This window comes from Salarias fasciatus, chromosome 18, assembly GCF_902148845.1.
Source record: "Salarias fasciatus chromosome 18, fSalaFa1.1, whole genome shotgun sequence".
In the NCBI taxonomy this organism is placed as follows: domain Eukaryota; kingdom Metazoa; phylum Chordata; class Actinopteri; order Blenniiformes; family Blenniidae; genus Salarias; species Salarias fasciatus.
In genome coordinates this window covers 20516408-20530701 of record NC_043762.1, presented here as the reverse complement: position 1 = coordinate 20530701, position 14294 = coordinate 20516408, and the positions used below count along the sequence as shown (strand labels likewise).

At 47.8% G+C, this 14294-nt stretch overlaps 1 protein-coding gene across 4 annotated transcripts in view; it reads right to left on the bottom strand.

The window, feature by feature from the left end:
* The window catches only part of kcnn1a (potassium intermediate/small conductance calcium-activated channel, subfamily N, member 1a), a 44411-nt gene extending 37867 nt beyond the window's left edge, over positions 1–6544 (bottom strand). For all 4 annotated transcript variants that reach the window (XM_030116084.1, XM_030116087.1, XM_030116085.1 and 1 more), the window contains exon 1: positions 5043–6544. In XM_030116084.1, coding sequence (XP_029971944.1) covers positions 5043–6338 — 1296 coding nt within the window. In that variant the 5' untranslated portion in view covers positions 6339–6544. The remainder of the gene's footprint in view (positions 1–5042) is intronic.
* Between the last annotated feature and the right edge of the window lie 7750 nt (positions 6545–14294).

Sequence of the window (14294 nt, the reverse complement as noted above, 5' to 3'; positions counted from 1 at the left end):
GGACCGCAAGTAATTCAATACACCTCTCCTTGTGCCGGCTCACTCAAATGAAACGCAAAGCGAGTGAACTATATCAAGTGGAGCACTATTTGAACACCACTTACAGTAATATCAGCGTTTGTGAGGACCACCCTATACTGTGTAGGTGTGTGTGTGTGTGTGTCTGTGTGTGGAACTCTGTACATGTACAAACCTGTCACCTGTGTGCATGTGTTAAAGGCAAGTACGCATTGATTTGTAAATCCAAAAGATAATCTTGTTCCACACATGGTTCCTTGACCAAACTCAACACCCCAGAGAGAGACGGAGAGAGAGAGAGAGAGAGAGAAAGAGAGAGAGGCTGATCTCTCCATGGCAACACACGTGGCAACACAAATCTATTTCAGAGCAGCGGCGCAACATAGCACTTAAACACAACGGATCAAAAGAGGAAAGAAAGAAAAACAGAGAAAACAGCAATCAATTATTAAAAGCGCCTCGTGTTCATACTTACAGGCCGTGCGGTGCCGGCTGGAGCCAGAACTGAGAGGTTGCTACGGCTCACACCTCTGCACGGACGCTGTTATCGGGGATTTACAGCAGCGGCACGCCTTCGCCACATACAGAGGACGTGAGCCGGGATCTGCCCCTTGTCTGACATTTAATTGTTCAGTGGGATGTGTTTACTTTGAAGGTGTTGGCTGCCCTCGCATTGTCAAAACGCAGAAGGCAGTGGAAACGCGGACGCCTAATGAGAGAAAAAACAAACGGCGACCCTGTAAGATGACTGATAGAGAAAGTTTAAATCAACATAATGTTTCTCCTGGCAGGGGCCCACTTGTAAATCATACTGCTGTAAGCAGATCTGTCTGCAATGATTGTTCCGAGCTCCAGCATTCAACTTTACATCAGCGCGATTATAGATCCAACACAAACACACGACTGATAAGACAAACTGCCTCCGTTTAAAGAGAGCCGGCAGCCCAATTACCTCAGCTTTTCCCTGCATTTAGACAATTAAGACAGCTGAAAAAGCACATGTGTGCTGACAGGGCTCACTCTGAACAAATTTGAGACTAACCGCAGCAAAGAACAACAATAAAATACTTAACACAGATTTTAGACAACAAGAAAAAAAAACTGCCAACATCTTCATTTACTGTTTGAAAAGCAGGTTTTTTTGACTCACAAGCAGCAGTAAACTCAGACACGCTAAGTCCTCCAGACAGCATCGCAGAGGCATTAAGTTGGTTGCAAGTGCCGCTTTGATGTATGCCATGTTGACCTTTCCCAGATCATGCGGGGTGATTATACGCATGTTGGACTGCAGTTTGGCAGGAGCTGCACAAAATGCTTTACCGTAATAGCTTCCCTGCACTCTGAAGCCATTCATTCTGCACTGACACATACAACCCTGTGTTCCCCCGAAAGGTGGGCTGACACTTGTCCACACACACACACACACACACACACACACACAGTAACACACGCTGAGCTATTGCAAAGCGGCTTAGAGGCCTGTTGCACTGAACAAATGATGTGACAGTTTGTAGAGATAGACGGCACATTTATTCTTCTTTTAGCCGAAGATCTGCTTCCTACATTGGCTGTGAGCTGACTGTTCCAGATATTTGGATTATTTTTCAGATGTAATATGATTTATATTATTATCATTATCATTTTTCAGTCCATTGTTTTGATCGGGACTTGATATTGCTAGTTTTTGTCTTGAAAAAAAAAAACTACATAACAAGCTTTCTGAAAACAATATCTTAGTTTCTAACATCATCTTGGCACATGCACGTCTTGCTGGGCTGCATGATGGCGTACTGGTTAGTGCATTTGCCTCTAGCCCGGGCTGGAGGCTTTCCTGTGTAGAGTTAGCATGTTTTACCTGTGCATGAGTGGGCTTTCTCCGAGTTTCGTCTCACATGGATGAATTCTATAGCACCACATAAGTCAGATAAAGCCGGCATAGAAAACCGATGGCTGATTTTACATTATTCATACATACAACTGTTGAACAATTTATATCAAATCCAAAACATGCTGAAAATACATCTGCCGCTGTAGCTCGATTCCTAACGTTCCATCTCCTCACCTGACGTTTTGCTTCAGTTCATAAACGTGCCAAAGTGTAAAGGGTAACGCCCAGTTATTTCTTGTCTCTACATTTTGCACTTTTCGAAGTTTCAAAGTGAAGTTTTGGCATTGAGTCTGCCGGTAACGTAGCGTGATTCTCCTCAAAAATCCGCCTTGTTAAACGAGAGCAAATCCACCAGTGTTTATGCACGACGGCGGCCCTGCAGGGGATATCACCATAGCAGTAAGTGGCAGGCATTAGAGTACTTACACAGCCTATCACAATAGAGGCAGCAATGCACCTTTCAAAGCACAATGTTATTGAGGCAGGACACAATATCGTACTACCGGCCATCAGTTCAGTGGACCGGCTATTGAGTTGCAGGCTGTGCTGTGGGATACTGTAATCGTATACACTTTATCAGGCTTGTTCTGTCACAAGTGTTTTGTTTAAGGGATTTCAAAGGGGGAGCGGGGGTAGGGGCCGTCTCATTAAAGATGTAACCACGATCCCACAAATATCCATGAATAGATAAGCATGTCTGGCCGTATCAGAATACTGGGCCCAGTCAGAAGTGAGCGAGGGAAGCAGGTTTGATACTCAGGCAGTGTGTCACGGAGGGACTTCTAAGATTTTTCTTTTCTTTTTCTCCAGATTTCCAGTTTCTTGTTGGAAACGGCTTTATGTAATAGTTGTGATAAATAAATGTCTTGGTCATCCTGCCAACTGCATGCTGGAAGGCTGCTGCAGAAAGGATGGCCAGTATCTCCGTCTTCATAATCCTGCTTAATATTCTGAAAATGTTTGCCGGCTCCGCCGATATCCTGCTGTGACCTGACATCTCAACACCATTTCCCAGTCTTTAATTTCAATTGAACCATCAAATCACCTTGGAAGAGGCACAAAAAAAAAGAACTTCCACTATCAATTTCTAAAAGTCCCTACTGCTTCAAACTGACTGTTTTAAAATGTATCTGAGGCTCTTAATAATGACATGTTAACACTGCAATTATGACAACATGGGCTGTAATTTATGAGATAGCAGTATGACTTCCTAATAGGCTTTCTTTCATTTTTAAACTCACCGTAGATGAGTCCTGTACCACATCTCTGCCTTTGACTCAATATATGCAGCAAATGTGAAGAAATTTCATTGTGCTGAATTACTGTGCACTTGGCCCAAAAGCATCTCTAAAGTCCACAAACTATTTGAATCAGCCGCAGAATTCTGAGCTTGAGTTGTTTCTACAGTCCCATCTGAACAAAACCTAAAAAAAAAAAAACCAGGTTGAAAGTTACAAAAAGAGGAAAAAGTTTCTGTCTTTGGGTCATTTTGATGTTTTGCTGATGCTCCGAAATTGTGCCAGGTTCAGAGCAGGGGAGTCAAGGTGGTTCGATGCATCACCTCCTGCTCCGGGTGCCAGCTCAGCCACTAGAAAACAGTGGCAGCATGTTAAAAAGGAGTCCAGTGGTCTTATTTAGATGCTGCACCCTCACCGGTGCCTCTCCTTCTGTTCTTATTTCCTCGTCCGGTGATATAAAAAACTTCACCTTGACTGCGCAGGGAGCGAAACACAGAGGCAGGAAAAACAACAACAATGGCAACGGAGCAAACCGTCGCGTGAAATATTCAAAATACAGCTTTCACACCCCAAATAAACATCTGTTCAAATGCCCATCTGTCCATTGGTGTGAGTAATAATTAGCTGTGTTTCGCTGAACAGATTTTTCATGGGGGATGTGCTGGTGGTCTTGTGCTCAGTGGGCTGCGATGGCTTTTTTGTTCATTCTCCAACAGCCTCGTAATTTGATTCTGGATTTTTCTGGTATCTCTCCAATTATACCGAAACTACTTCCTCTTCATCCTGAAGCAGACCGCAAACCAATCACCTGTGATTTACCGATAAAAGACAGAACAAAATGTACATAGGGTGCACTTTCTTCTATCACTTATTGGTGGTGAAGATACAGTAGCGCTCCCTGGGTCGAGAGCAAAGCAGGCTGCTTAACATTCCCCCAGTCGCAGCTTCTTCTCCTTTGTTTTCCTCTTTTAACACATGCATGCTGAAGCACACGTACACCTCTCCACCTGCCATCACACCTATGATTCAATTTTGTTCGGGGTGGGATTAACTCATTTTACCCCTCTAGAATACATCGAGCAGGCAGCGTCCTCGGCTGGAATTTCTTCGGTCGAATCTAAAAGCCGCTGTGTGACACGCTGGTCACCTGTTTGCAGGGAAAGGCCGTCCTCCTAAAGCCCAGCATGCAACACATGCCAGCTGTATGGAGTGAGTTTGATGAGTGGCGATGCTGCTCTGGCAGGTACAGGCCTCATCTAATGAACCTGAGCTGTGTGTCTTGTTGTCTGGAAGGCAGAATGTTAAAAATTCCCCCGCTCGGATACCCCTCTGTTCTGTGGAAACAACAAACGCTTCGTCTCTAATTCAGCCGCCGTGCAGCGTCATTAGAATATCTTCAGCGGAGGCACCTGAAACAACACTGCAACATGGAACAGGTGTGTGTGCGCGCGCGCGCGAGCGCGAGCGCCTGTGCCTGTGCCTTCACCGTTGCGAGGTTGTTTTTTTTTTTTTTTCCTTTCCTGTTATGCATGCACTGCATGCGCGTGCTGGTGCGACCGAATGAAACAAACACCAGGTTAGATAAGAAATATCAATGACCGGGCTGCATGCACGATGAGAGTTACACCGCTGCATTTCTTCCTTCCTTCCTTTTTTTTTTTTTTTTTTTTTTACCACAACACTGAATGACGACTCAAATCACCCCCCCCCCTTTCTCCTTACATACACACGCACACGCGCGCGGGCGCGCACCGCACACAATAAGCGGAAAAAAAATGCTCTATCAAAAAATCCTATGACAGGCGTGGTCATTGAGTAAAACCGCTAAGGCCACTTTGTGGGTGTCACTGGAGGCTAATCACGTGAGGAAATGCAGAGGCGGGGGGGGGATCGTGTACCTTATGGGGGTCGATGCGTATCCTCTCCTCTCCTTTATGCGGGCTCTCGGGCCACAGGTGATAGCTGGAGCCGTAGTTGGGGCTGCCTTTGCTGCTGCTGCTGCCGGTCGCGGACGAGTTCCCCGCGGTCGCCCGCTGTGTCAATACGCGCGAGTCGCGGCTGCGGTCGCCTGGCGCGCCGATCCTCCCAGACTTATTGCGGTCTTGTTCACAGTGCTGCGGACGCTGGGGACAGAGCCCCGGTGCGCCTGGCTGCTGCAGCAGTGGAGCCTGGTGAGTCCTACATAGCTCTCCCGAGCCGCTGGCGCAGTGGTTGATAGGCAGGCTGCTCCCCACCAGGATCTGTTGCTGCGCCCGTAATTGAGGGATCTGTTGCTGCTGCAGCTGCTGCTGCTGCTGCTGCTGCTGCTGCTGCTGCTGCTGCAGGTCCTGAGTCTGAGACTCGAATGCTCTCCTAGCCTCGGTTGACTCACATACATTTAAAGAGCGCCCTTTCTGGGAGTTTGCACGGATTCCTTCAGGGGAGGGGTCCCTCTGTTGGAGTCTTAAATGACAGTGCTGCTGCTGCTGCTGCTGCTGCTGCTGCTGCTGCTGCTGCTGCAACAACTGCCTGTGGTCTCGGTGCCCTCCTGCTCCTCCTCCTCCCCTGCAGCGTTCCACGATGCTCGCCTGTTGTTGTTGGTAATTATTGTCGCTCCTCCGGAGGCGATTCTCCCGCTTGGATCCCCGGGAAAAGAGCAGAGAGGAGGAGGACGCCGCTGGCGGCGGCGGTATAGGCGGTGGGTAAGGTGGGGAGGGCTGCGGTGGGAGACGATCGACAGGATGGGGCTGATTTGGAGAGAGGCTCGCCTCCCGCTCGGAAAAGCTGCAGTGGCAGCTCGGAAAAACGGGCTGCTTCTCCGACTGCGGCTCCGGCGGCGGCGGCGGCGGCGGCTGCTGCTGCTGGGAGCCGGCCGGGGCCCAGGGATCCTGCTGCAGGTGCGCCGGCTGCCCGATGCCGGTGCCGGTGCCGGGTCCAGCGCCCCGGTGTGAAGGTCGCTGGCTGGTGTCGTAGCTCGCCAGAGGCAGAGGGTCTCCGCTGTGAACGGGTCTCCGAGAGGGCTGGCTCAGACAGGGCAGCTCCTGGAGGCTCTGGCGGTGCGCGGCGGCGGTCGAAGTGCGGTCTCGGTGGTGGGAAGAGGGCGGGGGCGGCAGGCTGAAAACAGGAGCGACTTGGTCTCGGCTCTGCTTGCTGTCTCCTGGCTTCTCGTCGGGGCTCTGGTGCTGATGGACAGCTCCCGCGTACCGATGCCGCATCCCCCTGATCGCCGCGTCGCGCTGTGGTTGCTCCTTTGCCGTGCAGAGCTCCGACACCCGCTCATTGCGATCAGTCCCAGCAGAATAGGACCGACTTGTATCATTGGTAGGTTTGACCAGGACCTGCCTTAAAACGTCACCGTGCAGCCAAAACGCCGCCTTCGACTCGATATCGGTCCGCTGCGTGCCATGCGCACAGGTTGCAGCGGATCGATCACTGCTTCGGGGTGCTGGGATCGCGCGAGCGGCACCGTGGAGATGCGGGAAGGTGTCTCAATCCTGCGCACATGGTCGATCATCTGAATCCACTGCGGACCTCATATATCCAGTTTGCCGGGGTTGCCATAACCACCCTGCATAATCAGAAATCACTTTTACTGCTACGTCACCTCCACAGATCCCCTGGCCTCCCAAATGTGATGCTGCACCCAAATATCACCTCACTGCGCTTTCAAAGGATCACTCCACCTTCCTATTGAATATCCTCAAAGTGTCAGAACAGTTTTCAAAAAGCAAGTGTGCGCAAGACACATTTCCACTTGTTGGCCCTGCAGAAAACCATCCAGTGAGCATCATGCAGGATTACCTCATGCCACACAGCTCAAGCCTTGCGGGTCGGTATTTAATAATTGATACACCCGGTTTTGTATTGCCAGGCAGAAATATTTGGAAAGGGCTGCAGCATGCAGACTGTGCGCTCGGAGCGCAGCCTGCTGTGTGACACCCGCTGCCTGCCGCTGCTGCATTTCTCTGGGAAAGATGGTGAGGTGAAGCCAGGGAGCCGGAGAGGGGGAGACAGAGACGGGCTGGGAGCGCGGAAGACGCGCATTATCTAAATACATCTGTGATCAAGTGGAGTCGACAGACAGCTGTCTGTCAAAATCCCGCTCCAGTGGTGAAGAAAATCCATGTAATAATTCAAAAGTTGGATTAAATGTACCTGTAAAAAGACCGACTGATGTGCTCGTTTAAAAAACTGTCAGTGTCAACACTCTCCATAAACTCTATTCTTCTGAGAGGAGTTGTGGTAAAGCAATGGAAAGTAAGGATTTCACATAAAGACCATAATAACTAAGAAATAAAGACATCACTTGATTTAGTATAAAAAAAAAAACAAAAAAAACAATAAATGCTCAAGCTTGACTTACAGTTTACAAGGGAGCTTTTTAATACAGTTGGCCACCTCTCAAAAATCAACTCTGCACCACGATTAAATTGTGGTCTGGGTGCAGAAACGGCAAAGCTTTTTCAAATGTACCTGGAGTCAAAGTTACAATAGAATAGAATAGAATAGAATAGAATAGAATAGAATAGAATAGTACTTTTACTGTCAACACTTAACATACTGGTGCACATTATTTCTCCATTGAAAGTCTGTTTCCATTCAATCATGTGACATAAAGCTTCTAATCAGTGAATTTTGCCCACAATATGCAAAAAAAAAGTTATGTTTTTCAAGACATGGAGCTATAATGGATGTCCCTATGAGAACTTCTGCATCCCTTTGAAATTCACTCACTAATAAAAGAGCTACAGGGTTATTAGGAAGGAGGGAAAAAAAGGCACAAGGAACACAAACAAAAAATGTGAGCACACGGTGGAGAATCTGGAACTTAGCCGAAGAGACAGGAGGGAAAAGAGATGAAGGGGGCGCCAACTTTTACATCATACATCAGCCATTCTTAATAAGTAATAATCCTTCCTTAAAGCTGGCTCAGCCTTTTGGACTTTTGATGGGTCTAAAGACTGCAGCGGTGGCACAACTCTCCCGATTCCTTGGAAGAAAACGGAGGAACACTGTTTAATAGTGATGTGAAGTACTGCAGGAATTCGGAGTGGAGCTGGAGCCAAGGCCGCATTAGAAACCTGATCATTTTCATTAAGTAATTGGTTGCTGTGACCTGTGTGAGTTCCTTGGCAAGATGGAGTTTCATTTGCTAGTTTGGGAAGCAATGTTACTGCTTCCACATGAATAATTAAATCAAACTTTACAACTCCTGGACGCACACAAACACTTATCCACCGACTCACCATGTTTGCCAAAGCCCACATTTTCTGTCTGTTTTGCTTTTTTTGTTTTTTTTGTTTTTTCCCCTCCTCTACCCCTCTCCCCTTCTCTTGGCCGGTCCGCCCATGATAAAAAAGCATATTGTGTGTTTCGGTTCCTGCTGGCTGTTAGAGGGAGATGCAGCGGAAGATCTGTGACACTAAAATGGTAGAGGAGGAAACATGGAGGAGGCCAATGGCTGCAGCACACAACGTAGGAAGTAGATAAGAAGCCTGTAATTACAGAGAAAAAGAAAACCAACCAGGGAGAAGAAGAGAGATGCGTAAGTTGTGTGTGTGTGTGTGGACCTGCATTTACATGAAAACAAGAAAAAAGGAAAGAAAGCTGATACGACACGGCACTAGCACACTGCAGCCAGATGTTGAGAGAGGGAGAGATGCAGGTGCATCACAGACTAGATCAAAAGAGTTCAGCTGAGAAGAGGAGGAAAGCACAAAGTAATCGCATATCAATACAGATATCAGTCAGTGATCTTATAGCACCACAGCATTTACACTGACAGAGAAGCCGCGAATGTCCTCACAGTTTATGATCCTACAGATCATCTCGCCGTCTGATCTGTTATTGTTCTTGGCATCTTCCTGTCTATTGGGGAAAGTATCCAGCGATGAATATTTATGTGAGCCAGTTCTACCTTCGCAGAATGTAAATGGACTGGTGCGACTCAGACTCGGGGTTTTTGGCACGACTCGATCAAAGACACTCGACTGAACACAAGTGGCTGTGGGGGGGGGGGGGGGGGGGGGGGGGGGGGGGGGGGGGTTCAAACTGGAGCCCATCTCTCTGTTGGACTGGTTCCCCGACCGCTGGACTGCCACAGTGTCACTGCTTTGGTCCTCTAAAATCAAATTTAGATCCTTTCAGTTTTATCTGCTCATGATATCCACACATGGATGTAATATTAAAAAATGAAAGTCACGTATTCTATTACTCTATCTGTAGCAATTTTTTTTTGTCTGCTTTTGGTCATTTTGCATCATTTTGTAGCTTTCATTAAATCAACAATTAGAGTTATATCTCCACTATGACACGTGTTTATAAAAAAATTTTTGCAGTCCGAATGTGCGTGCCAAATTTGGTGAGTTTTCGTGCATGTTAAGGGGGTGAAATTGGGAGCCTCAAGTGAAGTGAGGACTCAGCTGTGGGTGGTGTCAGTGTTGAGGGCAGTGCAGGAGGAGACCAGGTCTCCAAGTCTCGCATGCCGTGGTCTGTTGGAACGGGAAATCCCTCACCAGCTGCACATAGTTGAACTCATGTGTTTAAAACTTAAAAATCCTGGATCACCTCGCAAAGACTATAAGACACATTTTGACTGCACGTTCATCACAGTTTTATCTGTTTTACATGTACCAAAGACAAATAAGACTTTTTTTTCCAATTGTTGCAACCATTTAAAGGATGGTTTCCTTCCAATTTTATAGCTTGACACAGAGAAAACCTCACATCTGGCAGCACAGCAATATCAAATCTTTAGAAAGTACCCCTGTATCGGCACTATAACTAACTAACTAACTAACTAACTAACTAGCTAGTTTGAGAAATATATTAAGCTTATTAAACAGAAAGATTAATTACTGAGTGGAGATGTTATTTCAGGCATTTAAGGGTTAAAACAGTGATTGAATACTTAGCGTATCTTAGAGAAAGTATGAGTTTTTAGATTCCTGCAGGAAACCCAACAGCTAATCCAAAAATACAATCAAACTGTTCAGAAAAAAAGTTGCAAAAAGCAACAACACTGAGAAATGCTCCTCACTTTGCCTCTTCATCGTGTCTGATGGCTGAGTGTAAGGCGGCCATCTTGAATTGGTTTTTCAATTCCCTGCATGTCACTGCTACAACCGTCATCTCTGTCGACAACAACCGAACACCTCCAACACTGAGAGCGCGGCGCGGCAGAAACAACAGCAGCAGGCCGAACACCGGTGAAGAATGTAAGGCGCATTCATCTGGACGGCCGCAGACGGCCTGTGTGAACGCCGATATGCTCCACACATGATGAACTACCTGCGATCCGCCAGATAAGAGATGAGTCGTGACTCATTCCAGTCCGCGGCATCGTTGCGCGCTGAGCGCCGCCAGTGTGAGATGATACCGAGGAGCGGGCTCGAGACGGCGCGTCTGGGAGATACAGTCTGCCAGCCGCGGCCGTGGCAGCAGCAGGGCCCGGTGCCCGGCGCTGGAATTTATCTCTGACAGCTGAGATCATTAGTTAGATTTGCTCCGGTGCTCAAATGACTAAGCAGCTTCGCCATCATTCAGGAGGAGGCAGGTACAACGAGGGCCGCTGTTAAATATCGGCTGACATGTTTGCGTCCCACTGTCCCGTAAATGGCTGGAAAGTCCTGCAAGGCGGACAACTGTGATGAATTGTTTTCTATTACTGCCTCGAACAAAGCCGAGGCCCGAGGAATGACGGAGTGGTCCGTGCAGGCGGCAGCCGTAATGCACAAGAGGCGCCAGGTAACATCTGAGATGAGATGAGGTCCCATTTAAAGGGCTGGAATAAAGGGGACACTCGAGAAGCAGCCTTGATAATCCCAACGCACGGCCAGGAGCTGGGAGGACCGGAGGCTCGAGTGTTCTCATCCACCTCTGAGGATGAGCACCGGGGCAATTAGTCACCCCGGGGCACGCAAAACAGCACCAACATGCACACACACACCACTAAAGAGAGCGCAGTCACAGCACAGTCCTGTTGATTTACTGCAATATTAGATCCTTAAAGGTTTTAATAATGAGATTATGAATTGACAACACGTGGAAATTTATCACTGTCAGCTTGAAATTAATTCCACAAGAATAACAAAAACACCGAGCAGGATGACAACAGGATAAACATGTAGCTGAGACCGCAGGACACTTTAACCCATTCATCCCCGCGCGAGATGTTATCTCCTCAGCTTTGAAGCGTCACGCTGCTTCCTGTCTCTGATAGAGGTGTGGCAGGGCGCTCCACCAGCAGACAGAAGCGGCTCGGGGTTTGTGTTTGAAGCCGGCTCGGCGTGACGCCTTCGTGCTTCCAGACAGCAAACACCCACCCCGGTTTGTCTGGCACGGCCTCAGAAGAGGCACTGGACCGTCCAGCTCTCCTCACAGAGCACAGCATCGTCGCTGCCTTAAATGGAGGAGTTGATGATGAGGGGAAGTGAAGAGAACAAAGAGCAGAAGGAAGGTAAAAAAAAAAAACAGGACACGGTCCATTTGTAACGCAATTTGGTGTGTGCATGAGTGTAACGGAGATTCTGTGCATTTGTGCGTCTGCATATATAGGTGTGAAGGTGTTTGCATGTGTGTGTGTGTGTGTGTGTGTGTGTGTGTGTGTGTCTGTGTGTGTGTAGCACTGGGTGCACACTGATGCACGACTGTGTGGTGTGTGTGGGCGGATGGGACCTCGGCGTCTGACGACAGCGCCTCAGTTTGTCCAGTTGTAAAATATGGTGATGAGAGACAAAGAGGAGAAAGCTCATCAGCAATGCAAAGGTTCAAAGACTTGGTCCTCGTCTCATCATCAGAGCAGCAAACACAAAAAAGGTGACCATCTGACCCCCCCCCCCCCCCCCCCCCCCCCCCCCCCCCCCATATTCATCACCAGCACACAGACTGGGAAATGTACACTTCATGAAAACCTCTTTTCCAAACTGTTTCCAAAGGTAAATGTCCTCTAACACTTATATTGCCTGCATAAAAACAGAAAAAAATGTATGGAACACAAAGGCAGCGCTGTGGAATCAGAGCAGAATGCAGGGAATACCCTCTCCTGCTCACACCAGTCCCACAGGAATCCTCACTTCATGCTTATCTGCTGCAGTTTTTTTTTAATCATTTCAGCACAAACTAAACAAAAAATAAGGCATTTAATCAAAAATGCATGATTTTAGACATGCATCTCCAGTGAGGTTTGTAAGCTGCAGAGCCTGGAATTGCAGCTTCACGCTGCAATCTTCCCTGGACCCAGTAGAAGATGGGCTTGAAAAGGAAAGGGAAGGGAAATGACACATACCTGTCGTCTGGCGGAGGCTGCACGGGCTCTCCGCGCGCGGAAGACACGTCCACGATGATCACGAATGACAGGAGGAAAATCAATAGTCTCCTGCTAAGACTCGGGGCTCTCCCAGTCATGGCAGCCTGCTGTCGCTTGTAGCTGCATGGGAATAAGGGAGAATAGTCGCTCTGAAAATTTGCAAGCACATGCTCGGTTTATTGTCACAGAGGTTTCCTCCTCTTTTTTTCTGTTTTTTTTTCTTCCCTCTTCTCCAACTGAAAAGTGAGTATATATTATTATTATTATTATTATTATTATTATTATTATTATTATTATTATTATTATTATTATTATTATTATTTCAAATCAGCAGTAAAACCGAATTCCAATCCCCTAAGCCGTGAAATGAATGATAAGGCAGGCATCTAAGGATCGATACAATTTCGACTTTTATCAATACCAGGCGATAAAGCAAAACGTGACACGTGAGGAGCTCGTGGAGGAGACGGGAGTTGTGACAAACGAAGAAAAGCACTGGAGGGCTGGGGGGGTTTATGACCTTGTGAGAGCTGACGCCCCCCTCTTCCTCCTCCTCCTCTTCCTCCTCCTCCTCCTCCTCCTCCTGAACTGATGCGGGGATTCCTGGTGCTATTTTTAGCCTCGGTCGTGGAGAGCCGTGCGTGGGTGGAGGAGAGAGAGAGAGAGAGAGAGAGAGAGAGAGAGAGAGAGAGAGAGAGAGAGAGAGAGAGAGAGAGAGAGAGACGTAGGGAGGGAGGAGAGCGAGAGGAGCAGTGGGTTTGGATGGATGGAGGAAGGGATGGAGGAGAGGAGGAGAGGGAGGTGTGTACGGGAGGAGAAGGGTTGGAGGGTGGGGGTTCCCGTGATGCGGACTTCAACTGCGGCAGCATCCACACAAAGCCCCCCGCTGTGAGGAGGGCTTTGAATCGTGACCAGACAGCCGGGAAACAGAGAAGGGAGCGCCGTGTCATTCACAGGACGGTACTGCTTTCTTTGATTTAGTGTATTCCCCCCACCATTTAATTATTTATTTATTTATTTATTTATTTATTTAGACACGGGTCTTTGAAAACGTCGACGGAACAGAAATCCTATTAATCAGAACCCACTATCAACACTGTCAGCTCAGTATTGTATTGTAGTTTTATTATGTCCAAAAATAAATGGGAGTCACTCATAGAGGTGGGCGTGTCTTACGTTTCACCAATTATTATTATTTTTAAGAAATCTGTTAGATGCCATTCTAGAGGATCATGTCGGGATTGGGGCGTGAGTGGCGGTTTTGAGCCCCAGTCTTCGCACACCGCTGCCGATAAACCGAGCACTTACATTTCTTTACAGCATGTACCAGCAAATTAAGTCACACAATTAGCCGCACAGACTGAAAGCATGGGGGGGGGGGGGGGGGGAGAAAGTGGAGGGGCGCTTGGCATATGGAGAGAGGGCTTTATTATTTATCACCAGCGGGCTATTTTTAGCCCGGGCTGCGCCGTGCTGGCGGTGAGGGTTTCCGGGCACATTGATGGCAGGTTTCCCCGTCACCTGCGGGTCACGCGGCGGGGGGAGACCCGGGCAGAGAGCTGCAGCGACCGCAGGATATTAAAAAAAGAAAAAGGGAGAAAAAAAAAAGAGGGGGAGTGGGTTGGAAAGCGAAGGCAAGAGAAAAGGCTCCTCTAGCTGGTTGCATTATTCAGTAAGGCACTTAATCTAAGACGTATAATTAGTGGCAGAAACGGGCTGCAGCGTGGCGCATTCACCATGGAGCCAGGGTGCAAAGGAGTAAATGTCATTTAATAGACTTGCGCAATTCAGCTGTGATGTAAAACTGGCAAAACAAGGGTTATTTTTTAATAGTTAAAGACACATTTTAACATTTTCTGCATTT